At 35.1% G+C, this 27,834-nt stretch overlaps 1 protein-coding gene across 1 annotated transcript in view; it reads right to left on the bottom strand.

Moving 5' to 3' along the window:
- LOC138700939 (farnesol dehydrogenase-like) overlaps positions 1-22,916 on the bottom strand; it is a 77,929-nt gene extending 55,013 nt beyond the window's left edge. The window contains exons 1-2 of the mRNA XM_069827381.1: positions 22,744-22,916; positions 7,237-7,378 (exon numbers count right to left, since the gene is read on the bottom strand). Of these exons, the coding sequence (XP_069683482.1) occupies positions 7,237-7,378; positions 22,744-22,901 (300 nt within the window). The 5' untranslated portion in view covers positions 22,902-22,916. The remainder of the gene's footprint in view (positions 1-7,236; positions 7,379-22,743) is intronic.
- Positions 22,917-27,834: the final 4,918 nt, after the last annotated feature.

Below are 27,834 nucleotides of genomic sequence, written 5' to 3'. Positions count from 1 at the left end.
AATAATTATTTCAAGCATTTTTTCATTTAAAAAATTTAATTCCCAAAATTAAAAAACAATTAAAATGTGAAAAATGTTTAAAGGTACAACAGTCTCGCCTACTTTATTCAAATAGATATGCCCATAGAAACTGTGCAGATTGCTTTTAAATTGTTTTCGGTTGAAGAAGTTTTTTTGTGTCTCGTGTAACTTGTCGTGGAATTCAGGGATTCTAAATTGGAAACCCTATTGCATCGTAACATAGCATTCCAGCACTGAACTGGAGTCGGAATTTACGTGCAGTACGAGTATGTCAGCGTTTTGAAGGTCTGCCTGCATCAGGCGACAGGCACGCTCGCAGGCCGTGTCCACATGTCCCACACGGCGTTGTTGCTGTTGTGTGACGTCACCTGACAGGAAGTTCACTTTGTCATCAGGAACTGCTGCAGCCGCACCCGCTACGCCGCTATCGGGCGAATAATGTGTTTGAAAGCTAAAAGTCTCGTTTAATCTGCTGAATTGAACTGCATTGAGTATCTGCAGTCACTAGGGCTCGGAAGTTGATGATCAGAGGAAAATGACGTATGAAATGATCTTAAATATATAAAAATACGCTTCTGGCCGCGAAACCAGGTGGCCTGGGTTCGAATCCCGGTCGGGGCAAGTTACCTGGTTGAGGTTTTTTTCCGGGGCTTTCCCTCAACCGTCTACGAGCAAATGCTGGGTAACTTTCGGACTCATTTCACCGGCATTATCATCATTCATTCAGACGCTAAATAACCTGAGATGTTGATACAGCGTCGTAAAATAACCCAATAAAAATATAAAAATAGATTAAAATTAAAAAAAAAAGACCATGGTTTTAATAGTAAAATAAAAACAACATAATTTATTGTATACTTCCATCTGTGGAAAATACATTGTCGTCCACCGCTGTGGAGTAACGGTTAGTATGATTGACCGTGAAACGAGCGGGCCCGGGTTCAAATCCTGCTTGGGATTAGTTACTGATTGATGTTTTTCCGGGGTTTTCTCTCAACCCATTAAGAGCAAATGCTGGGTAACTTTCGGCGAGCGTGGACTCATTTCGCCGGCATTATCACCATCTCATTCAGACTCTAGAGAACCACAACAGTTGATAAAGCGTCGTAAAACAGCCAATTAAAATTAAATAAAAAATACATTGTCACCAAACTCAGTCACTAACTGTCGCAAGAAACTTTGTCTGCTTTGTTTTACTTCCGGCATTTTTACGTCTTCACTTGTGTGATACGATATGTTGGCTGCGGGCACTGCGGCTGCAGTATTTGTTCCGTTCTTTGATTAGGGGAAGCGCGTAATAGACGAGATCAGGAGTCAAGGCTGATGCAACCTTAAGGGAAATTCTTGTAAGACGTAATAGAATTATATAAGAAATCTGTAGTAGATTCTCGAATATACACTACAACTACATAGTAAAAAATGTCTGTTCATAAGCAGAAAAGGACAAAAACTGCAGCAAAAAGTGGAACATTACCTACAAAATGATCAATAGACAATAAAAGACAGAAAAAAAGCAAAATAAAAGTAAGCTATATTAGTTCGTGTTGAAGTGAAACGAGGTTGTATTGCATCTTGCATTGTCTGTGATGTCTCAGAAAAAATATACGTCATCAACTCCAGAGCACTAGAAATCTTAATAAATATAATACGTACATAGCTCATTCTTCCATCAGCATGGGAGTCATAGGCAGCAGTATTGTTGGGTTCAATTGAAATTTACTCAAGACAATTCCTTTAAAAAAATTATAAGCATGTATTACAGTCTTTCCTTCTAGCTTCTTCGCTTGGTACAATATATACTAAGGCCAGAAGAAATCTGACATAGTTTTGAAGGACTGATTGTAGAATGGAGTCCTACCACCATAGCATCTGAGTTGTGACTGGAGGTAACTATAATACGGAGGGTGCAGGCATGTTTAGAAATTCTTTAGTCGGAAGTTGCAGGTAGCTAGACGCTATAAGAAGTGTTAAAAGTTGCCTTAAATAAATTATATACATTATAAACGTGGCGAAGACTTTTTACAGTTCTTGTGGGTTAGGCTCCTTACTCATCTAGTGTTTGTTATACGCTATCTCCAAAAAGTAATAGGGCACTGTTTTTGCCCCTCTAGAAACTCGTGGTACCATCTCTTGTTGCTATAACAGCAGCCATCCTGTCAGGCATGCTCTCCACTAGTTTGTGTAGGATATCCACTGGAATGCGTCACCATTCCTCTTGCAACATGACACTCAGTTGGACAATGGAAGTTGGCCGCATCTCCCGAGATCTCAATTGCCGGTCCAATTCGTCCCAAAGGTGTTCAATGGGATTGAGATCAGGACTCTGTGCAGGCCAGTCCAACCGGTGAACATTATTGTCTGCATAGTAGCCGCCGAAACACGGGGCCAACTTCCATTGTCCAACTGAGTGCCATATTGCAAGAGGAATGGTGACGCATTCCAGTGGATATCCTACTCAAACTAGTGGAGAGCATGCCTGACAGGGTGGCTGCTGTTATAGCAACAAGAGGTTCTAAAGTAGGAAAAACAGTGCCCAATTACTTTATGGTACATACAGACGTGGACAAATTATTAGACTAAATTAATTATATGTGCAACGAAGCTGTATTTATCGGTAGAAATAATGAACAAAAATGTATTTTGCACATATAATTAATATAATGAACAGAAACTTGAACATTCCCTTATCCTTTATCAACTCGTTGATTTTGCCAGGGATGCTGGAAACCAAAGTTTGACACTTTCTTTGAATATCAGCATTATTTAGCCAGATATCAGATAGTGTTTAAATGAGTCCATATTTTGTTGTAAGCCTCTTTTTGTTCACTTTCTTCAGTATAGATCACAGATTTTCAATTTCGTTCATGTCCGGTCTTCTTGCAGGCCATGGGAGAATATCTTCTGCAGTATATAATTAAAACACCAGTAGTACCAACATAACCAGAAAAAATATACTTAACCATTGGAAAAATATGCTAGAAGATGTAAACAATTATATTTACAACAATAGAGACGCTGTGAATTATACTGATAGTTGATATGACGAATTATATTATGTTTCCAAGAAAACGTTTTAGTCTAATAATTTGTCCACGTCTGTAGTGTAGTATGCATTCTCTTAAAGAAAACAAGGATCACAAATAGCGTTATGTCTGCTTAGCATCACATCATGAGAGTGTGGTATATCTTCTAATTGGACTTCTTTTGTTAACTAATGTGTGATCTGCGGACCATATTTGACGATGTGGCCCGCGGGCCGTCTATTTAGAATCACTTTGGAATAGATCCCCGCCCGCAGAGATGTGTATAGCAAAAGACTATGACCTGTAAACATCGGACTGTGATCAACAGTAAATAATGCGAGATAAAGAGAAGAAACTTGAAACTTTGCCTGGCCAATATTAGTCATCAATACCTCACCGATAAGCATTCGTTGAGTTCGCGCGACCTTTGGATAGAGGATATACTGTAGGTAGAAATAATTTTGTGGCTTTATTAAGCCAGATCAGTGGCCAAAATTCATTCACAAAACAAGATTATTTCTGTCAGGCGAGTAATGATGAATCGTCATTTAAATCGGCAAGTCTACTTTAATTATAACAGTATTAAAGTTCGGTTACGTCCGCCCAAGGAACGAGTCTTTTCGGAGGCACGTCGCTACTGTAGATTTGTTGTCATTATTTATTTTTTATTTTATTTGATTTATTTATTTAACCTGGTAGAGATAAGTCCATCAGGCCTTCTCTTACCCTCTGCCAGGGGATTACAACTACAATATTAAGAATACAATTACAATTATAATTACAATTAATATAAAATTTACAAATACAATAAAAATTAAAGTACTAAAAGATTAACAGACTAATAAAAGCTAGACAATTCATTGTAAAAATTAAGAAGAGAGAGATTTTTTTTTCCTATTAACTAAGTAAAAATTAAACCTACTCTACGCAGTGAGAAAATGCTTAATAAGTTTGCTTTTGAACGCTACTAAATTCCGACAGTCTCTGATGTCACTGGGTAGGGTATTCCACAAGCGCGAGAGCGAGATTGTGTATGATGATGAATACGATGATGTCTTATGTGTTGGTATGGCTAGTATGCGGCTATTTTGCGTGCGTGTGAAGAGATTATGATATGATGACAGGTAACTGAAACGGGAGGCAAGGTAGGTAGGTGTAGAGGTGTGAAGTACTTGGAAAAGGAGAACAAGAGAATGAAAATTTCTACGTTCGTTAAGCCGTAGCCAGTTTAGAGTTTGGAAGGATGGGGTAATGTGGTCAGCGCGACGGACATCGCAGACGAAGCGAACACAAGAATTATGAACACGTAATCTTTGCGATTGGTTGACATTGAGGTCGGTCAGTAAAGAATCACAATAATCGAAGTGGAGCATTACTATTGTTTCCACTAGTATTTTCTTGAGTGATAGCGGGAGGAATTTTCATTAGTGTGTGGTTAAATTACACACCTACCAACTTTCATACATAATCCGCAAGTCAACCGTAGATAATTAGCTCACAATTTCCGCTCTCTGGGATTTGGAAGTAATCGCTTGACTTTCTAATATTAGGTCTTCGTTCCATTGCTGACATCTCCCGGAATTTATCTCTCGTTGGTTGGCAGACCTTGAAAAATGGCTGCTGAATGAGCACACGCCAGAAGCAAAGAATTGTGATAGAATATCTCTTAGCTCTCACACGTCCGAGGATTGTATAAGAGAAGAATTTGTTAATATTTAATGTGTTAGGAAGTGGGTAAACCACTTCTAGAATGGAGAAACATCATCAGTAGGGAACGAAATCTGGACACCAAAACATTGCCTAGAGGTGGCTACAGGTTTAAGGGTCACTGGCTCTAGGATGACGTTAGTTGTACACTGATGTACCTTCATGTTCGTATGCAAAATGAAAGACTTCGTGTGAAGGGAGCTCTGTTCATTCGAAGTTTAATTGTATTGTTTACTGCATTCTAATTGGTTGTTTCGACACAGCACGCCTATTTTCTGTTTAAGAATTAAACCTACCTTTAAAGAGTTCAGTTGTGATCTAGCAAAAGTATTGTGAAGATGTATTAAAAAGCCACCAATAAAATCTGCAAGTTTGCCAGTGTTTCGGAGAAGATTGTTTCTCGGTCATGGGCGAAAATATAGTATGACTATAGTCTGTAACGGAGCGGGCTAGCGGTGTGATAGAGGGCTGGCCTTGCATTCGGGAGGTCTGGGGATCGATCCCGCGGACCGGCAATCCTAACCAAGGTTTTTCATGGTTTCTTCAGTTATTTCCAGGCAAATGTCGGGAAGTCCGGCCATGGACGGCGATCCTTCCCTTAATCCTTTCATATGTGTGAGTGAATGATGTGTAATGTCTTAAATGTTTGTGTTGTATCGGAGGCGGCCCTGGCATTAAGCTCATCCCTCATCCGGGGAGGCTCTCCATGTCCTTGTGTGGTCAAAAAAGTATGTATGTAATCCATAGATTAATTCCTCTCCCGACAGGTCGCGGCCCTCTAAGGCCCGGGTGGCGTGGGTCGTGCAAATGAACCTAAAAGGGAGAGGTTAAACTAAGGGAAAGGAGGAGGAGGAGGAGGAGGAGGAGAAGAAGAAGAAGAAGAAGAAGAAGAAGAAGAAGTAAAGTCTGTAACTCGTACATTTTGTGGCAATCATCTGGATGAAGTGTATGTAATTATTGAAGTTTATAAGGTGTCAGATGAAGACGTCGCTTTAAAGCTCTGTGAACTGTTATTTTCGGAAGTCCTAATAATATTGTCGGACACATTTACGAACTGATTTCTTTGGACTCTGAAAAAATTCTCTTCGAATGGCTTCTACCGTTTCAGCATTTGTCGACGAACTTCCATTACGCATTTTCTCCAATAGGCTTCCAGTCTTTTAACTGTCTACCATAACAACGAATGTTATTCTCTTTTGTTGGTTCTCCGTTAAATACGCGACTAAATTCACGTCGTATACAAGTCACAAATTCAAATTTTGCCAGCCACAAAACACACTGCACTTTTTTTGGGGCATCCATCTTGTATAATTAATTGTAACAGTGAAAATTATTGCATTTGTTCGATTTTTACCGTGTTTTGTTTCCTTCATTGACTCAAACTTACAGACGAAAATGTTTTGAGTTATCTGGCACTAGTACTACATTTCTAGTCATTCAAAAAATATAATCCTCTGAAACCCCATCTTGACTTTTGGAACATAGTGTAACCAGCGAATAGGGATTATAAAGAATGGACACCTCGCGTCGGTACCTTTGATGTAGCCGGACCGATTTCAATGACCTTCAAGCCAGCTAAAGCGTGAGATTCTGCTTTCTCCCTAGAGTTGGCGCTGACATCACACCAGCTAGCAATCGACACAGCGGAAATATAACACATATAATTAATATATCTAGGTACATTATGTACTCAAATAAAATAAATTGGATCCATAAAATAATAAATCCTTCATTAACTGTAATGTCTAGACTCTAAGAGTTCCTTTATAATGAGAGTTGAGACGTTGACCCCAACAACAATTAAAATATGTAATGATTTGATAGCGCTGAAAATGGAAAAACAAAACTCTTACGAGAAGTAAAACCATATACCTATATTATATTATATACAAATATTAAACGAATTCGATACTTAATTTTATAATGTATTATATTATTTTATAATATAATTTATGATATCTGAAATATAAAATTTTATTATTACAACTAGTTTGTCACTGAGAAATAAGGAAAAGCTGTTAACTTTAATTTACTTGAAGCAAAGCGTTACTGGATTATGCAATAAGGTAGGCGATGTTTGGATCCTGTGTCTCAACTCTATTCTCAATTATTATCTTAGCGTATGCTCGAATACATTACCTCTAGCGCTTGAAAGTGGAACTAACCGCTGGCGGACAGAGAAACAAAACACAGGAAAATTCGCTCAGTGTCCATTCTTTATAATCCCTATTCGCTGGTGTAACTAATTCAATTGCTTTTCCCCTTCAAACGAAGAAACGTTTATTCAAAAATGTATTTTCGCGTTGTTTTCGAGATAAGCAGCTGGAGATTTAAAAAAAGAACACCCTGTATGTACTTCATCCTTATAGTGAATTAAATGAAATGTCTTTTAATTTTGCGTTAATACGTGGAGAACGAATTTTGTGTTGGATCCAGGACACGGAAGTCCGTGTTGCAGGCACTGAAGGAAGTGTGATAGACTCACCTCGATGTTGTCGATTCTTCGCGCCATGCCGACGACTCGCAGGCCCTTGTTGACGAGCTCCTTGGTGATGGCGGCCCCAATACCCGAGCTGGCGCCCGTCACCATGGCCACGCGTCCTGCCCAGCGCTGCATCGTCCCAAGTCTGCAACAGCGACCAAGCCTGCGACCTTATAAATGCGTCACACAGCACGAAACAGCTGACTGTCAGCTGGGTGCGCGCTTCCCGTTCAACTTGCATTACAGTATATGTTTACGTATGGCCGATATACTTTCCTACTGTAATTTTTTTTAGTCGGGCTGGGCTAAACTAGCGCTGAGGTAGTTCCCTTATATACCTTGAATATACGAATCTGTAACACTTTAGGTTTGTTTAGTTTAGGCTTTTATTATGCCGTGCATATGAGTCATTCTCGAGTTTTGCAGGAATTCCATGGCAAATATCACTACTTACTTACTTACTTACTGACTTTTAAGGAACCCGGAAGTTCATTGCCGCTCTCACATAAGCCCGCCATTGGTCCCTATCCTGAGCAAGATTAATCCAGTCTCTACCATCATATCCCACCTCCCTCAAATCCATTTCAATATTATCTTCCCATCTACGTCTCGGGCTCCCCAAAGGTCTTTTCTCCTCCGGCCTCCCAACTAATACTCTATATGCATTTCTGGATTCGCCCATACGTGCTACATGCCCTGCCCATCTCAAACGTATGGATTTAATGTTCCTAATTATGTCAGGTGAAGAATACAATGCGTGCAGTTCTGTGTTGTCTAACTTTCTCCATTCTCCTGTAACTTCATCCCTCTTAGCCCCAAATATTTTCCTAAGCACCTTATTCTTAAATACCCTTAACCTGTGTTCCTCTCTCAAAGTGAGAATCCAAGTTTCACAGCCATACAGAACAACCGGTAATATAACTGTTTTATAAATTCTAACTTTCAGATTTTTTGACAGCAGACTGGATGATAAAAGCTTCTCAACCGAATAATAACAGGCATTTCCCATATTTGTTCTGTGTTTAATTTTCTCCCGAGTATCATTTATATTTGTTACTGTTGCTGCCAGGTATTTGAATTTTTCCACCTCTTCAAAGGATAAATTTCCAATTTTTATATTTCCATTTCGTACAATATTCTCGTCACGAGACATAATCATATCCTTAGTCTTTTCGGGATTTACTTCCAAACCTATCTCTTTACTTACTTCAAGTAAAATTCCCGTATTTTCCCTAATCGTTTGTGGATTTTCTCCTAACATATTCACGTCATCCGCATAGACAAACCCTCTCTGTTATCCTAAACTTTTCTAATGTCATACTATCATTACCATGTTTCATATTTACTATATAAATTAAATTTTAAAATAATCAGTAGAACGCAAAGAACAATTGAGTGGCTCAGTGCTAGAGTTGCCTAAACCACAATTACACTGAAGAAAGTTACAGAAGTCTAAACTTAGACGTCGTTTTTTTTAATTAGGTGTGCTCTCAATTGGAAATTATTTCTCCTTGACTATAATCTAATATTTATCTAGTAGAAGTACTTTAGGCGTACATATAAAAATAATTTACAGTTATTTTATGGAGAAATCAGAGACTTAAAAATTTGTGGGATAGGCAACTCTGGCACTGAGCCACTCAATTGGCACAACATTTTAATTGTGCTTCAACTTATTATATATTTAAATGATTTCCTAAGCTAGTTGAAGTACTTGTGAATATAAATTGTCCACAACCACACAATTGAAATACTATCGCTTTATAAGTTCACGGGTTGTGGGAAGATTCAGATGCTCTTGTTTGAAAACTAACTCCTACTAAATTAATACCAAACCTAGGCACTTTACACGTCCACTATATCAAACTTGAACTTAGAAAGTGATTTTCAAATACGTCATTGAATACTGATGTCCTTGGTGTTACCTAATATGTCTGTAGTAATATTTATATATTTGCATTGGTTTTTAGACTTTACGGTATAGCGTGCTGTTATCAGAGCATATTCCTGTCATACATATATCAGGAAAGAAGAATTGCTTTACAGTGTTTAAGGGTCGAATTCATAGCCAACACTTACCGCAAGGAAACACTTAAACAGTTCCTTACAATAATTTCCAATTCATAAATCCCACTGAAGTGAACACTTATTCAAATAAGATAGCTTCTCAGTTTACTCAAGTGTTTCCTCATATGCATTGTAATCAGCTGATTCGGTACACAATACATGACGATTATGATTTAATTTAATTTATTGAGTTCTGTAATTAAAATGAAAATGAGTTTCGGCAAGCAAAAGATATATCAGAGATATGGAAAACCCTTTAGAGATGTATAATGATCAACAATTTAAGTGGAGATACCGTTTCGACAAGAACACTGTTGTGAATATTCTGGTGTCTCTCATTTAAATTCACAATACAACCATGAGGCTTACCGATTTCGCTACTGCTGAAAGTACTGGTTGCTTTGAGATTTTATGATACAGGAGCATTTCAGGTAGATTTAAGCGGCATTTTTTTCGAAAAATATTCACGTCCCAACAAAGTGTTATTTGTGTTCTTGTTTGTATTCTATCCAAAAAATTAAACTGTTAAAATTTGCGTAATTATATCATTTCCACTTTGTTTAGCATAAAATAACTGAAAAATAAATGAAAATGATTTACTTACAGGAATATTTCCGGAGTTTGCATTAAACTCAACTGCAATTTTGTTCCATGTCAATTTCTTCTTTTGGAGAAAACAATTATCATTTTTTTTTACTTTCGACGATATCTCCATATTTCATAACTAGTTATCTTAGCTCACTTCTTTCTTTTCTGTAAAATGCTTTCTGGACATCTCGTATAATTTTTAGCTCTATAATATTTACTTCTGTATTTGTGTATGACAATAATGCCGATTTAACAATTTGAAGGCGCTGGAAAACAATTGAATGTAGGAAAGCGCTCACGTCTAGCCATGTTGCCATATTTCTTTCAATGTCAAGGGAATGCTCAGGGCATATGAATGAGTAGCGTCTCTGCAATACGATCTGAAATAAGTGCTAAGGAAATGCTCATTACTTAAGTGTTTCCTCATTTTATAAGTGACGACTATGAATTCGACCCTAAATGTGCTTCAAGTGTGACATATATGAAGGTACGTTAGGTTAATTGTATGTCCTTTGAGTTATTTAATACTTTGACGGTAATAATACTGATATGTCAATTATTTTTAGTAAATATACGACTTGTTCCTTTGTTTACATAACATAACTTCAACTTCATACAAGCATGTTTAAAATTACAAAAAAATCTAAGCGTAATGAAATGTCCTCTGAGTTATTATCCTTTGTGTGTCATAAAATAGGGACCAAAATGACTGGATAACACCAACCATATTAACATTTCAGTAAAATACTTTGATAAGTATAAAAAGTGTGTGCAATAAACCAGGTGAAACTGAAGTGTTTTAGATACTCTGGGGAATTCCGTCTTGTCAGTGTTGCCAACTGTTACCTGATATCACACGATCCTACGTACTGAATAACTTATTTACTTACCATACTTTATCTTTATGTTGGAAGATTATTCTAAATAATTCAATAATTAGTTACATATTTTCGTGGGCAGACTATGCGAGAAAGGGATCAACATGTTTGGTATTTTGTCTGACAATATGAAATTCATTGGTTTGACTAAACAATTGACTCACGAGACCTAACCTAAAAATGTATTTTGTTTGACCAATGAAATTATTAGTACTAACTCCGAAAACTTACCTGACTATAGTCTTGAATTATAACCACAACGCAACACATAAAATAATTATTATGTATTAATATTAATACTGATATTAATTAATTACTACTATGTTCAAATTTTCTGTAACCGGCTCAGAAATCTAGTACAATTTTAATTTCATGGAACTCCAGTACCGACAACATTCGTCTCAGCTGCGAACATAGAGGGGCAGAGAAGGTCTGACGGCCTTATCTCTACAAGGTTAAATAAATAAACACTAAATACTAATAGCCTACCAGTTACAAAATCACTACTATTTGTAGTATTTGTTAGTATCGAAATTTTTAACAAAGTTGCCAAAAGAAAATTCAATCTGCAAAGTAGAAAATCACCACAATCCACTAGCATATGTAGTAATGGAGGGAAAGATAGTTAGGTTTCACCCCTAGGGTATTAAGTATACTCTGAGGAATTCCGTTCTCGAGACCAGTACTGTAGTTTCCTTGATGAGCGGCTACCGGTGAGTCGCACCTACACTTTCCTCAGTTGGTGCCAAAACGTGGATCAGTACTCTGGGATCCAGACATTGCCGTGTGTCCTTCATAATTACAGCTCTTCCGCATGTCTGTAGCCACGGTTCATTCTTCTGCATTGTATTTGCCAGGCTGTTCGGCCCACTTGCTGCGTTCCCAAGGTGAAATTCAAATGAGACGACTTGTGTGTAGCAAGGAAAACCGGTTGGAGGGCTATTAAATTAATAAATATGTTGTGAAGTTGCCACAGTCGTCTGAGCCTGTCTGTTGACATGTTTGTATTGGACGTAGACGAATAAGTTTACAAATACGCACGCGGCACATTATTCTCTATGGTAGACCTACACACTTTTAGTTACTTACATAACTTTTTTTTTTCATAAACTTTAAATTCATTAAATTGTAACAATTTTAGGCACGATTATTTTCAAATGACTATTACACTTTTACTACTTCACACTACTTTTGACCAATAAAACGGTACGAAAGGACGTCTTTCAACCAATCATGGCTGCTTAACGCACAATTTTATCGCGTCCCTAGCATTTGTTTAATTTTATCGCGTCCCTAGCATTTGTTTATTTTTATCACTACCCTAGCATTTGTTTCTTTGTTTGCCAATATTTCAAACTGCACTGGTCTGGACGTCAAAAAACAGAAAATTACAAACAACTCCAGTCGATGCACAGCACTTTCAAATATGACTCGCATTGGCATTCAAGAAAAGAATTAATAAAGATCATTGGTCATATATGAAGAGCACCATTCGGAAATCCTGAATAAGTTGAGGGATACACCATGTACATCAACGAGTTCACTTCTTTGACGCACACGTCCAATATAACATCAACTGAACCACCAATCACTAAAACATTCAAATTTGAAAATTGTACTTTCAATAATAGTTGTTTCTTTTAAAATTATTCACGTTTATTTTTTATTTAATCGTTAATTAAAACGTTTCTTGTTTATTTCATCATCCCTAATTAAAACTTTTCTAACACTTGTTTATATTAGGCTATTTAGGTTATGTTATAGCTTATACTATATGATATTATGGATAGTCATGTATCAGAGATTGTTCAATACTAAGATCTATTGAAAATCATCTGTCAAGCGACGTTGATTACTGGGATCCGGATAATTGAAGTGGAATGCAAATGTTTTAATAAAAATGAAACTGATTCAACAAAGCCTTCTTGACTAGTAACCGTACACAGAGTTCAATGAAGATTCCATAGTTGGGACAACTGATAACAAGAAAACATAATCATAACGCACTACTGCCATCTAGCGTAATGTTGAGATAGTACAATAATACATTTGAAGGCAGTTGTATTTTCGTAAGCCAATTAATATTTTATTGTGTTGGAGTACTTCGTTACTTCTAATCTTTATATACTTTTTTCTAATAGTGTAACAGTCAATTAAATCCCACTCGAGTTTTGATTTTCTCTAGATAAATCTTCTTCGTACCTTCAATTACATTTTAAGATTTAAGTCTACTCAGAAAAAGTCATCGAGATTGTTCAGCGTCACGTGACCAATGACGTAACGATGTGTTCTGCTGAATGTGGTCGTTACACCAAAAGAATTAAAGGCAGGAGTGGAAATCATTGTTTTATTCTGGATTACAAACTAACAAGAAAGCATTGCTGTAGAGATGAGATAGAAAGAAAATGAAAGGCGTGAGAGAGAGCTTTGTGTGTTGTACAAGCTTGTACTGATTTGCAAGGCTGCCGACGTGATAAAGATATCGACAACCTTGTGCGAACTTGTACCTGGTTAACTTCTACTCCTGAACGAGGAGGTAGATAAGGGAATGTTTACAGTAAAATCAAGGTATAAATAAACCACTGTGATATTTTATTGCTACACAAATAGCTTCATGTTGGCACTGACAAGTTCATTCCACGGTTACTGTATAGTGAATGTTATTGCATGTAGAGCGAACGTGATTGTAGGTGAATGTTCGCTACTGAGAACCACTATTTATACAATTTAGTATTAGTATTCATTTATTTAACCTGGTAGAGATAAGGCCGTGAGGCCATCTCTGCCCCTCTACCAGGAGATTCCAACTGTAATATGAAGAATACAATTACAATTAGTATTAAATTTACAAATGCAGTTACAATAGCAATCGAAGTACGAAAAGATTACCTGAATAATGAAAGATAGATAATTTATCAATAGTAACCTCACTAGAGGTTTTGATTTATCTAGATAAAATCAAAACTCGAGTGGGATTTAATTGACTATTACACGATTAAAAGAAAGTATATAAAGATTAGAAGTAACGAAGTACTCCAATACAATAAAATATTAATTGACTTACGAAAATACAACTGTCTTCAATTGTATTATTGTACCATCTCAACATTACAAATATTACGCTAGATGCATGCTAGATGGCAGTAGTGAGCAATGCCCAATGTTACTAGTCAAGAACGCTTTGTTGATTCAGTTTCATTTTTATTAAAATGCAACATTCCACTTCAATTATCCGAATCCCAGTAATCAACGTCACTTGACAGATGATATTCAATAAATCTTAATATTAAACAATCTCTGATACGTGACTATCCATAATATCATATAGCAGAAGCTATAACATAACCTAACTAATATACACAAGTGTTAGAAAAGTTTTAATTAACGACGATGACATAAAAAATAAACATGAATAATTTTAAAAGGAATAATTATTGAATGTACAATTTTCAAATTTGAATGTGGTTGGTGGTTCAATTGATGTTATATTGGAAGTGTGCGTAATAGAAGTGGAACTCGTTGATTTAGGCCTACATGGTGTATTCAACCTATTCAGGATTTCCGAATGGTGCTCTTCATTTATTTGTAAATCGGATTTCAGAAGATGCATAGGTATGATAAGTGATTTTTATTAATTCTTGTTCTTGAATGCCAATGCGAGTCATATTTGAAACTGCTGTGCATCGACTGGAGTGATTTGTAATTATATATATATATATATATATATATATATATATATATATATATATATTTGACGTCCAGACCAGCGCAGTTTCAAATGTTGGCAAACAAAGAAACAAATGCTAGGGACGGGATAAAATTAAACAAATGCTAGGGACGCGATAAAATTAAACAAATGCTAGGGACGCGATAAAATTATGCGATAAGCAGCCATGATTGGTTGAAATACGTCCTTTCCTACCGTTTTATTGGTCAAAAGTAGTGCAACGTAGTAAGAGTGTAATAGTCATAGAAAAACAAAGAATATTTTATATTTACTGAATTACAAATTAAACCTAGAATAACAAAATTCTATAGCGATGAAATTACTGGGTATTGAAATATTTTGTGATAGATTAAGGAAACTATTTACAAGAAATCAATTACTGACCAAGTGCCTAGTAAGTTTGCGTTTGAATTCAATTTTATTTCGACAGTCCCTGACGCTAGCAGGTAGCGAATTCCAGAGTCTTGGCAGGGCTATTGTAAAAGAGGATGAGTATGAGGAGGTGCGATGGGATGGTACTGTTAGTATTGTTTCATGGCGAGAGCGTGTGTTCAGATTATGGTGGGAAGAAAGGTAAGTGAAGCGAGACGACAGGTACGAAGGAATAGAAGAGTTCAAGATTTCGAAGAGAAGGAGAAGTGAATGTAAATTCCTTAATCTTTGTGTATTAATAAAAATATTTTATATGATTTGGCTGCAGATACTCAATGATTTTAGGAAGTGTTCGTAAAGGCTCAAGAAGGAGACCTTTCACCTCCCTTGCATTTATAGGCAAACATTATTTCTATAGCAACTAGCAATCACGAGATATGAAGCGTCTGTTAAATTGAAAAATCCCAAACGCTCGGCAGACAGTAAAACTATTAGTACAGTTGGAAATCCTCAAATCATATTAACATTGATCTATATTAAATATAGGCCTAACACTTGTCGAGTTTAAAAAAAAATGATATTCGAGGGTAAAGCTTTCTACGTTTTATGCACGAATTTATTTTGTTGAGCATTTAACTTCCAAAATGTGACATCTCTGTAAAAAAAAAAAAAAAGTTTGTGCGAGATCGTGTGTATTTGCTTGTTTTCCGCACAGAACCAATACGCGGTAAGTGTGAAATACCACATTCAGTATTCCCAACCTAACACACATAACAATTTCCCTCTTCTTACCGCTTAAGCGCGACATTTATTTTACTGCTTTAGGCTTTTAACATATTATTTTTAGAGACGTTTAACATAGTAATAATTATAAATTGGAAACTTACCACTGCAATTTCACCTAAATTGCGATGTTAATTATTGTTTTTAAATATTTGCAAAAATTAAGTAAACTCTACAACTCCACTAAAGTTACTGCATTCCTGATACAAGTAACATTAAGGAAGCCGTGAAAAAATCAACAAGATTCCAGATGCGGATGTTATTACTGCAATATGTTATATAAATAATATTGTTAAAATATTAAAATGAAAAATAAATCATTACATAACCTTACCGTTTGTTTTAAGTTCCTATTTATAGACTGGGGGGAAAAAAGACAGACGTATATCACGGCCTGCTGGAGTATAGTAAACACAGAAAATATTTTATAGCAACAATGTTGAAGAAAGATATTTTGGTTTTCCGAAGTTGCCGTCATTGAACAGAAACCAACATGGAGATTTCATTGCGATTAATTAGAAATTCGTCTTTCAGGTATGTAATAAACGATCTTCGCACAAAATAATGTACGATACACGAGCGGTATGTTTGTTTTCATGTTCTCGGAAATTAAAAAAGCTCAACTACGTTTCGCTTTTTCAATCTTTTCCTCGACCATGAAAACGTCAACATACCGCTCTTGTAACGTATATTACTATTACAAGTTTATGGTGACGGTAATAAAATAATTCAAAGTGAAAGAAACGCGAGAAAGTAAAGTTGGATTGAATTTTAGAGCGGGGCTGTCGTTATGCCACTCTTGAACGCAGATGGCTGCAGTCTTCCAATTAAAAGCTACTTAAGCTGTTTGGTATGCAAACAGTTCCAACACACACTGGCTGCTGTGCTAATTATGTTGCGCAATATCACGACAATCGGAGTTCAAACCCCCTCCCTCCTTCCTGCCAACCGATTTATGCAATTTTAGTTTCAGCTTAACGAACTACTCTGGTATTTCTTCCGCTGCAGAAGTTGCATACTGTAGCTACTTATTTCGGAACTCCTTCATCCACACTGTTAATTCGTGAAAATTGTTTCTGTTCGTTTTGGTTTTGGCAGGTGTCATGCTGACTTCTAATTTCTTGGATACTTCAAATATAAGTTTACTCTATTACAAAACAATTTTTTGTCTCTTCGAACAGTAATAACAACAAGACCTGTATATCTTCAAAACTTATTTTTTGGAAGAATGGATTTTCTTTGTTTCTTAATTTATTTTCGCAATGTAAGTAGTAAAATATTTTAATGATGGAAGCCACAAAACAGCTTTCAATTTTGTATCCTTTATGTTTGCTCTCAGTCTTGGCTTCATAAGCTTCATTGTGGTGAAGAACTTTCCACAAGCATTTGTACTACCAAACGTGGACAGTACATAGGCTGCAAATTTACATAATGTTGTTTCAAATTATGTTCGTGTGTATTTGCTTGGTTTCCGCACAAAACCAATCCGCGGAAAGTCTAAAATTCCACATTCAGTAGGCTATTCCCAACCTAACACACATAATTTCCCTCTTCTTACCGCTTAAGTGACATATTGATTTTACTGCTTTAGGCTTTTAACATATTATTTTTAGAGACGTTCAATATAGTAATAATTATAAATTGGAAACTTACCACTGCAATTTCACCTAAATTGCACTGTTAATCATTGTTTTTAAATATTTGCAAAAATTAAGTTAACTCTACAACTCCACTAAAGTTACTGCATTCGTAACATTAAGGAAGCCGTGAAAAAATCAACAAGATTCCAGACTCATCATAGACTGGGGGAAAAAAAAGACAGACGTATATCTCGGCCTGCTGGAGTATAGTAAACACAGAAAATATTTTAAAGCAACAATGTTGAAGATAGATATTTTTGTTTTGCAAATTTGCCGTCATTGAACAGAAACCAAGATGGAGATTTCATTGCAACTAATTAGAAATTCCTCTTTCAGGTATGTAATAAACGATCTTCGCACGACATAACGTACGATACACGAGCGGTATGTTTTCTTTCAATTCTCACATACACATGTGCTACTTTCATGTATATAGGCATGAACTTTTCTGAAGATGGCTGAATTAAGCCGAAAACGTTAAAAACTAAATAAATGTGACAAATATTGTAAACTAATAATATTTGTTAAATAGATAAGCACAGACGGATCCTGACAAAACTCCTCTTGTTATTGTATCAGCTTATCGGCCCTCATCATACCTGTCAAATTTATATTTAACAAAATATAATCTATCAAATAAATACCCAATTTAGCTTAAGCTAATATATATATATATATATATATATATTTCTCGCACCTTAAATTTCCAGCGATTTCTTCCTACACAGATAATTTTTTGTCACCTGGCAACATAGCTTGACTTACTAGGCGCTTTGATTGTCTGTTAGCTTTCTCTGCCTGCCACAGCCAAACAATATTTTCGTTCCAATTGAAGCGTCGTTATCACAGTTTACTTTGCTCGACTCTGCAAACACGAAAACACGCCGCCCACGTTTCCACAGGTGCGTGTTTGTCATTACGCGGCACTATTTCTGGCTTGGAGGATCAAGGTCCTCAGGTTCGGTCCTGACGTAATCCACTGGATCAGCTGATGGGTTCTCACAACAGTGGACTCAAGTTCCACGAGTGTGCTGACAAACAGGTTTTAATCGGCCTACCCTGCTTTTATTCCGTATCATGCAATTATATGTGTCAATTGTGATTAACAGGTTACAGCTTTTAGTTATCTTCTGTTGCAATGCCTGCTACAGTAACCTCCGAGTTACAGGTCTCAAATTATCCAAATTTCAACAGAATCTGGATACAATAAAGGGAACAGTGCAGAGCGCCTCAACCCTAAAAAGAGTGCGCAATTAGAGGAGACCTTACGGGCTATTCCATCTCAAATCGACCGAAATATAGAGAAAATTGACCTTGCAATTTTTAAATACAATGACACTTTTTCTGTCCGTAGACAACTGTGATACAATGCTTTGTGCAAAGTTTTGAGGCATCAGAACTTCATAGTGTTTAAATTAAAAATATTTAAACTTATCGTATTTTCATAAAATTAGCAACTTTAAACTGTTATGGCTCCGAAACCCTTTCACCCAATGATCAAAATCATGGTTTATTTTGATGCTGAGAAATTAAAATTTATATTGACATGTAAACAGTTTTTCTTACTTTTTGTAGAAATTGAGAAATTTAGATTTTTCTTCATTAAGACGCCTTTGCCTACGAAAAAATATTTTTAAAATATATGGTTAGATTCCGCATTGAAAGTACAAATAAACACATATTTTTTACTGGTGCACCGTTCATAAGAAAGTATTGAAAATATCAAATAAAGAAAATAAATAGTACGCGCGTGAACTAACCAGCGGGAGGTAGTCGAGACAAGCAAGGTCAGGAGACATAAACACGTGATGTTTCGTCTAGTAGCGCATAGCTGGGCTAGCTTTATCACAAGTTTTCATAAACACAGGAGTAAAATGACGCCCAACGCTCACTTATCTTCAGCTCTCGGCCAGTGCGTGCGGTATTGCGCCGTTCAAGTCTAGGCATGTGAAAATAATTTATTTAATACCCTCGAAACTTATTGCCGAGCCACTAACCAAACAATGCCGAATCCCTCTTAATAATGCAAGGTTTTTTTCTCAATATTTTTTACATTTTTATAAATGAGCAAAAAGCCTAAAAGTAAGTAAAATCAGATTATCTGTCTCTCTGTATACAATAAAAATAAGTATTACTTCTTAACGTAACGCACCAAATGTAGACTGACTAAATCGCGCACGCACGCACGCAGCCCTGTCCTGCAGCTATGTACAGTACAATCAAAACAAAATTTCGCTACTATAATTAACGAATTATTCACTGCATTTTAAACCGTTTTCCCGAAGAAGGGCGTGGAAGTCTATCCGCCTTTCTTCCGGCAAACCCTTCAATTATAAAATGTATTTGGTAGTCATTGCAAACTACGTCGGATCTCTAATAATGAAATATTAATATGAAATTTCAGAATATAATATTGCAATGAACAAAATTCCGGACATTAAGCGTTCTAACAACAATTTTTTTCCTGTGTAGAGGACTGATTTCCTGACAATCAGGAAAAATTCCGGACGGTTGGCAACCCTGGCAAGCGTGTTACGAGCTAGTAACACCAAACTGGATATAACATGTAATCTTAGTTTAGAGAAATCACTCACAAAATTACTGACAGGTGATTCTATTTTCGTTGACACACAGATAACAGAAGTGTAAACAAGATTGATATACTAGAGCCGGGCTGTCCAAAGGGCGGCCATAGAACCTTATCAGCGGACCGCGGTGCTCTTGTTATGCGATAAAAAAAATAGGGGAAACGAACGTAAGGAAGTGTTTCAAAGGACAAATTCAACTTGAGGATATTCTAATAATTGACCTATGATTCTTGTCTCTGTGAGATTGTATAATATGAGCTGAATAAATTCTTCTTTAGCTTTCAGGATAGCACAGGAATGTACAGTAATGCCTCGAGTAAATACTGCCCAAATAAAAAATGGAATGAACTCGAGAAAGAAAAATACATCGGCTACAGATGTGCTACCTGTTTTTCACAAACCACGGATAAAAGCTAAACTCGTATGTTTCAAACACTTCCAGGTCAAAATATCGCGAGTTTTAACTTGTGAAATAAAGCGAAAATTTTCTTTTTAGCAGAAATTTATTCGAAATTCGTGTTTTTCAAGGAAAATTTTGAGTACCTTTTTTTAAAATAATTTAAGGGGTGACTCCACTGAAAATCATGAAAATTTTCCGAACAAAAAATTTTGTTATTTCACTCCTTTAGAATGTATATTTTCGTATCCCAAATGGATTTAGTTTAATTCTGATTACATATACGTTTATTTTTTTAATTAAGGCTGTAAAAGGGCGTGGAATTTAAAGAATTATTTTTTACAAGCTTCTGATTATAAATCTAGTAACTTTTTCTTCTAAAGTTGGCTCCCTGAAGTTAGTAGATGAATGTAGCAGAGGACAGTTTTATGTTTTACATAAATATTTATTCTACTTTCAAATCCTTTTTTCCGTAAGTTTAATCTTCTTGATTCAACACTAACTTTTTTACGCCAAATGTTAACAAATCTGGATGAAATTTTTACTGCAAGTATTTATGAAGTAGCCGCATGTTTCTATGCATTTATTTCCTAAGAAATGCTGCTAGTTTATTTCATTAATATTGTTTTATGAATTACAGACAAAATAACATTTTCAAAATTAGAAAAAATATATCTGAAAGTGAGTAAATAAGGTATTTTATAAAATCAGTGCTTAGAAATATTTCTCTGTGTCTTGTGAATGTAACCAAAAAAAGTTAGCTTAAATATTGACACCTTCTACTAAAAAGTTGAGTTTGAAAATGTTTCTAAAAAAATAGAAAAAAAAATTAAAAAATCAAAAGTAAAAAACATTTGCGAGTTCAAAATTTGGATTTTATTAGTCCTTTACATATTAAACATGCTCTCAAAATTTGGTTGAAAAAATGATTAGGAAAAAAGTTGTCATTTTTAGTGGAGTGTCACCTTAAAATGCCAAAAAGTTATATTTAGTGGGAGTCAGATTAATATATGCATGAAATAATACAACAAGCTTTGGTGAAACTAAGTTCTCTGCATGTCGTGCTGTTGGCAGACTGATATTTATGTACAGAATTTTTAATCTAATATTCAAACTTTATTTAATCTATTTTCAAACGGTGTGCCGCGAATGATCTGCTAATGTGCAGCGAGAAAATGAAAATATTGAAGGTCATCGTAGTAAATTGGAGAAGTAAAAGTGAAAAGAACAGTAAAAAGAGAGTCCACAAAGTAAACATTCAGTGAACGGGACACAAATAAAAATTCAGTAACAAATTCCCTCCTAAAACCCTCAAAATTTCCTCCCGGTTAGGAACCACTCCTTTAGAGTACATGAATGTGCCGCGAGATTTTAAATTTTACAGCTTTAATGTACCACATGTTGAAAAAGGTTCAAAACTCTATTTGAATACAGAATTTTGAATCTAATATTGTAACCGTATTTTGAGTGATTTTATCTTTAAATATCAAGTAGAAATACCCTGAATGTTGTGTGGTGTGGTGCATACTAGTTATGTTATTCATATAACGGATTAGAGACTGTTACACAAATTTATCTGCAGAACAAAAGTGCCGAAAAAAAACTGAATAGGTTAGGTTTGGTTCCTATAGGCTTCTTTTGAGTCTTGCATATACGATCAACTGCATCTCCAAAAAAAAATCCCTTATAAATTCAATGATTTTCACTTCTGAACTCACCGGAACTACCTCAGCGCTAGTTTCATAGTTATATTATTCATATAACAGATTAGAGACTGTTACAAAAATTTATCTGCAGAACAAAAGTGCCAAAAAAAACTGAATAGTATTAGGTTTGGTTCCTGTAAGCTTCTTTTGTGCCTTGCATATACGGTCAACTGCATCTCCACAGAAAATTCCTTATAAATTCAACGATTTTAACTTCTGAAATCACCGAAACTACCTCAGCGCTAGTTTCATAGTTATGTTATTCATATAACGGATTAGAGACTGTTACACAAATTTATCTTCAGAACAAAAGTGCCGAAAAAAAACTGAATAGGTTAGGTTTGGTTCCTATAGGCTTCTTTTGAGTCTTACATATACGGTCAACTGCATCTCCACAAAAAAAAAAATCCGTTATAAATTCAACGATTTTCACTTCTGAAATCACCGGAACTACCTCAGCGCTAGTTTCACCGAAAACTGTTAAGTGTTGTTAAAATGTATAAAGATTAAGATTCCCTTTGTATAGGAATATTCAGTAATGTATTTTGCACTACGAGAGTAAAGAACTTGAGTCTTTTAATTATGAAATAACACAGAATTTATGTTTCTTTGTGCGAAATAATAATACTGAAGTTAACCATATTTTTTATATTGAAATTTAATAATTTTATTTCCCGTAAAATAGGATCTCTAAAGATGGCACATCACTGTAAACCCCGATAACAGCCGGATCATGACAATAACAAAAGACGAAGGTACTGTACCTTGTGCACACGAACGCTACCGGTCTCCTCGCATGAATGGCTCTCGCCCTGCACTGTGGTACACTGCGCCTGATCGCAGCTTGCCTGCCTTTAAACCTCGCACACCACGCTGGTCGAAGTGCAGGCGAGATAACAGCCAGGTGAAGACGGCCGGCCATACTCGCCAAACAATTGATATGCGGCTACAGCTTCCTATGCGTACAGTCCCGGCCACGAGTGTGTGGACCCCTGCCGAGCTATTTCTGTCCAAGGTGAAGTTGGTTGTTTACGCCGGGAAGGGAAAGCGAACGACAGTGTGTTACTCGAATTTTTAATTACTTCCCTAATCTATACGAAAACCAGAGTTAATACCTCAGTGAGATGACATATTCTTCGTTTTCAGTCACAGTTGGGGCTATACTACACGAACGTAAAAAACGTTGCGTTAACATCGTTCTTTTATAGGAACTTGGTTTTTGGTAATATGATCGCTTGTATAATTTCATGACTAGAGCGGTGCAGACGGAGCACGTAACAGACAGAATGGCATCATATCAAGGGTTCCGACGTTACTCGGCGTGTTCCCTGTGTACAAGCGACGGTCATGTACACGATGTGTTGACGTACAGACGACACAATAGAAATGACACAGTTCCCTAACGTTTCTACAATTAATTTCCTACAGATACTTTAGTAAGATTTCAAAATTACAAAACTAATTAACCATTTCATCCTAAACAAATAATATACTGTATACATGTATGATTTCATACAGAACGCAAACAAAATCACTGTTTATTTGTAACGGGTTCATGATATTCTATTCGCAAAAGCACTTGGACAATTGTTTTTTGTTTTTCCTTTTCTTTACAATGGGTGTGATTTATTAATGCACATATGATACGTTATCTGATTTCTTCCAAATATTGTTACAGTGCACAACAAATGACATTTGTACGTTATTAACAGAAAACGATTTTCGTCTATCTGATAGCATGGCCTTATATGTGGAGAAGCTTCTTTCTACGTCTGTTGAGACAACTGGGGCATACGTAAAATCCTGTAAAACATTTTTTTCAACTTCTGTTAGTTCTTCAAAGGAATCCTTATCTCCAGAAATACTGTCACTAATCTTTCAGAGTTTATAATATCCACCATTTTTTTTTCAACTTATTTGTTATTTTCGCAGATATTATTTTACCAATTTTATCGTCTACTCGAGTCACTTTCTTCCAGATATTTCGCAGTAGGGAAATCTGATCAACCAGTTTAGTACTAGACATTTCTAAAGCTGTTACACAATCAGGAATAAACCCATAATTCGGTTCAATGTATTCCAATTTGTTTTATGCTTGAATCAATTAACAAAAATATCACCATATTCGGAATTAAGTCTCTTAACTTTGCCGAACGAATTTGCTCCCCCTCAGGCATCGTAACACTAGAACCGAACTGTTCTTACGTTTCTTCAGTATTGACGTTTGCCTTACTACGCTGTACCTACTGCTTGCAGCTATCCTGTGTACCGCAGAGTCAGACCTCTGCAGGTACACAAGGTGAACTTACAACCCTTGCCCTGTTGCCGGTGTGTCGAACAACTGCTCCCTTTGCACTGCTCTATTCATGACTATACTACACAAGCGTTAAAAATGCTGCGTTTGGTTGCGTTCCTTCTACGTTGAGAAGTTTCAACGCAGAGGTCTGCATTGGCAACGCCATCTTTTGATTCATACTACATGTGCATCACCAACGCAACGTCAACAACAGACTGGATATTGTGAAGCAAATGCAGTTTTTACTACCTACTCTTGGTGAGAATGAAACCATTTCGAATATACCTCCACCTAAACAAGAAGACATACCGGATGGTATTATTTCTCAGCCTACTTCGGGTCATGAGAGTAATGTAAACGATACGCAAACAAAATCGGGACCATCTCTTCGCTCGACAGGGACAGGAAGAAAAGAAAAATCTGAAAATATTCTAGTAACTGCAACAAGGGATATTACAAATATAGTATCAGAGAGCGTAGCCATACAAAGACAAGACAGAGAGAATGACAAGGATGGAAACAAAGCTTTCCTATTATCATTTGTCAAATCATGGACAATTCACTTCCAGAGCTTGCAATTGAAGCCCGTTTCAGAGTTTCTGAAGCGTTCAGAAATCTGCTTGTCGAGCAACGGGCAACATCAAGAATGTCCCAATTGTCAGATATGTCGCCGTTGAGTGTTATTACCGATGGTTCAAATGATTCTGAATTCATTGTTAATTTTAGTCAGTACTGATTTCTGCAGCTTGTAATGTTCTTAATTTTCAACATATTATGCATAAAATAAAAATATACCGGTAATCATTTTCTGCAGCTTGTAATGTTCTTAATTTTCAACATATTATGCATAAAATAAAAATATACCGGTAATCATTTTCTGCAGCTTGTAATGTTCTTAATTTTCAACATATTATGCATCAAATAAAAATATACCGGTAATCATTTTCTGCAGCTTGTAATGTTCTTAATTTTCAACATATTATGCATGAAATAAAAATATACCGGTAATCATTTTCTGCAGCTTGTAATGTTCTTAATTTTCAACATATTATGCATAAAATAAAAATATACCGGTAATCATTTTCTGCAGCTTGTAATGTTCTTAATTTTCAACATATTATGCATAAAATAAAAATATACCGGTAATCATTTTCTGCAGCTTGTAATGTTCTTAATTTTCAACATATTATGCATAAAATAAAAATATACCGGTAATCATTTTCTGCAGCTTGTAATGTTCTTAATTTTCAACATATTATGCATGAAATAAAAATATACCGGTAATCATTTTCTGCAGCTTGTAATGTTCTTAATTTTCAACATATTATGCATAAAATAAAAATATACCGGTAATCATTTTCTGCAGCTTGTAATGTTCTTAATTTTCAACATATTATGCATAAAATAAAAATATACCGGTAATCATTTTCTGCAGCTTGTAATGTTCTTAATTTTCAACATATTATGCATAAAATAAAAATATACCGGTAATCATTTTCTGCAGCTTGTAATGTTCTTAATTTTCAACATATTATGCATAAAATAAAAATATAACGGTAATCATTTTCTACAGCTTGTAATGTTCTTAATTTTCAACATATTATGCATAAAATAAAAATATACCGGTAATCATTTTCTGCAGCTTGTAATGTTCTTAATTTTCAACATATTATGCATAAAATAAAAATATACCGGTAATCATTTTCTGCAGCTTGTAATTTTCTTAATTTTCAACATATTATGCATAAAATAAAAATATACCGGTAATCATTTTCTGCTGCTTGTAATGTTCTTAATTTTCAACATATTATGCATAAAATAAAAATACACCGATAATCATTTTCTGCAGCTTGTAATGTTCTTAATTTTCAACATATTATGCATAAAATAAAAATATACCGGTAATCATTTTCTGCAGCTTGTAATGTTCTTAATTTTCAACATATTATGCATAAAATAAAAATATACCGGTAATCATTTTCTGCAGCTTGTAATGTTCTTAATTTTCAACATATTATGCATAAAATAAAAATATACCGGTAATCATTTTCTGCAGCTTGTAATGTTCTTAATTTTCAACATATTATGCATAAAATAAAAATATACCGGTAATCATTTTCTGCTGCTTGTAATGTTCTTAATTTTCAACATATTATGCATAAAATAAAAATATACCGGTAATCATTTTCTGCAGCTTGTAATGTTCTTAATTTTCAACATATTATGCATAAAATAAAAATATACCGGTAATCATTTTCTGCAGCTTGTAATGTTCTTAATTTTCAACATATTATGCATCAAATAAAAATATACCGGTAATCATTTTCTGCAGCTTGTAATGTTCTTAATTTTCAACATATTATGCATGAAATAAAAATATACCGGTAATCATTTTCTGTAGCTTGTAATGTTCTTAATTTTCAACATATTATGCATAAAATAAAAATATACCGGTAATCATTTTCTGCAGCTTGTAATGTTCTTAATTTTCAACATATTATGCATAAAATAAAAATATACCGGTAATCATTTTCTGCAGCTTGTAATGTTCTTAATTTTCAACATATTATGCATAAAATAAAAATATACCGGTAATCATTTTCTGCTGCTTGTAATGTTCTTAATTTTCAACATATTATGCATAAAATAAAAATATACCGGTAATCATTTTCTGCAGCTTGTAACGTTCTTAATTTTCAACATATTATGCATAAAATAAAAATATACCGGTAATCATTTTCTGCAGCTTGTAATGTTCTTAATTTTCAACATATTATGCATAAAATAAAAATATACCGGTAATCATTTTCTGCAGCTTGTAATGTTCTTAATTTTCAACATATTATGCATAAAATAAAAATATACCGGTAATCATTTTCTGCAGCTTGTAATGTTCTTAATTTTCAACATATTATGCATAAAATAAAAATATACCGGTAATCATTTTCTGCAGCTTGTAATGTTCTTAATTTTCAACATATTATGCATAAAATAAAAATATACCGGTAATCATTTTCTGCAGCTTGTAATGTTCTTAATTTTCAACATATTATGCATAAAATAAAAATATACCGGTAATCATTTTCTGCAGCTTGTAACGTTCTTAATTTTCAACATATTATGCATAAAATAAAAATACAATCATTACAAATTAAGGCAAATTTTATTACTTACCTTAATTTTACAATCAACTTTTCGACAGGATGAACTGATTTTCTCATTACAGTATCAGTTTTCCTGATTTTATGAGAAATTAAATTCAAAAGATCATCAAAATTTTTATTGGCATTCTGTACTAGAGAAAAAACTTGTCGGGATACTGTCGGTGATTTTAAAATGCAGTACAGTATAAAACTTTCCTGTCGAAAGTCTCTTTTTTGAGACAGACTTATAAATTGAACACATAGCAGAGCTACATATGCAGCTTGTATAACACCCATTGCAGTTCTGAAACCAAACACAGCGTCCCTAACGCAACGTGTAGTTTACACATTTTTCACGCGTTACTAACGCCTGTCAACGCAACATTTTTAACGTTCGTGTAGTATAGCCCTTGCAG

This window comes from Periplaneta americana, chromosome 6, assembly GCF_040183065.1.
Source record: "Periplaneta americana isolate PAMFEO1 chromosome 6, P.americana_PAMFEO1_priV1, whole genome shotgun sequence".
Lineage (NCBI taxonomy): Eukaryota > Metazoa > Arthropoda > Insecta > Blattodea > Blattidae > Periplaneta > Periplaneta americana.
The sequence above is the reverse complement of the archived record's forward strand: the minus strand, read 5'-3'. Positions and strand labels throughout refer to the sequence as shown.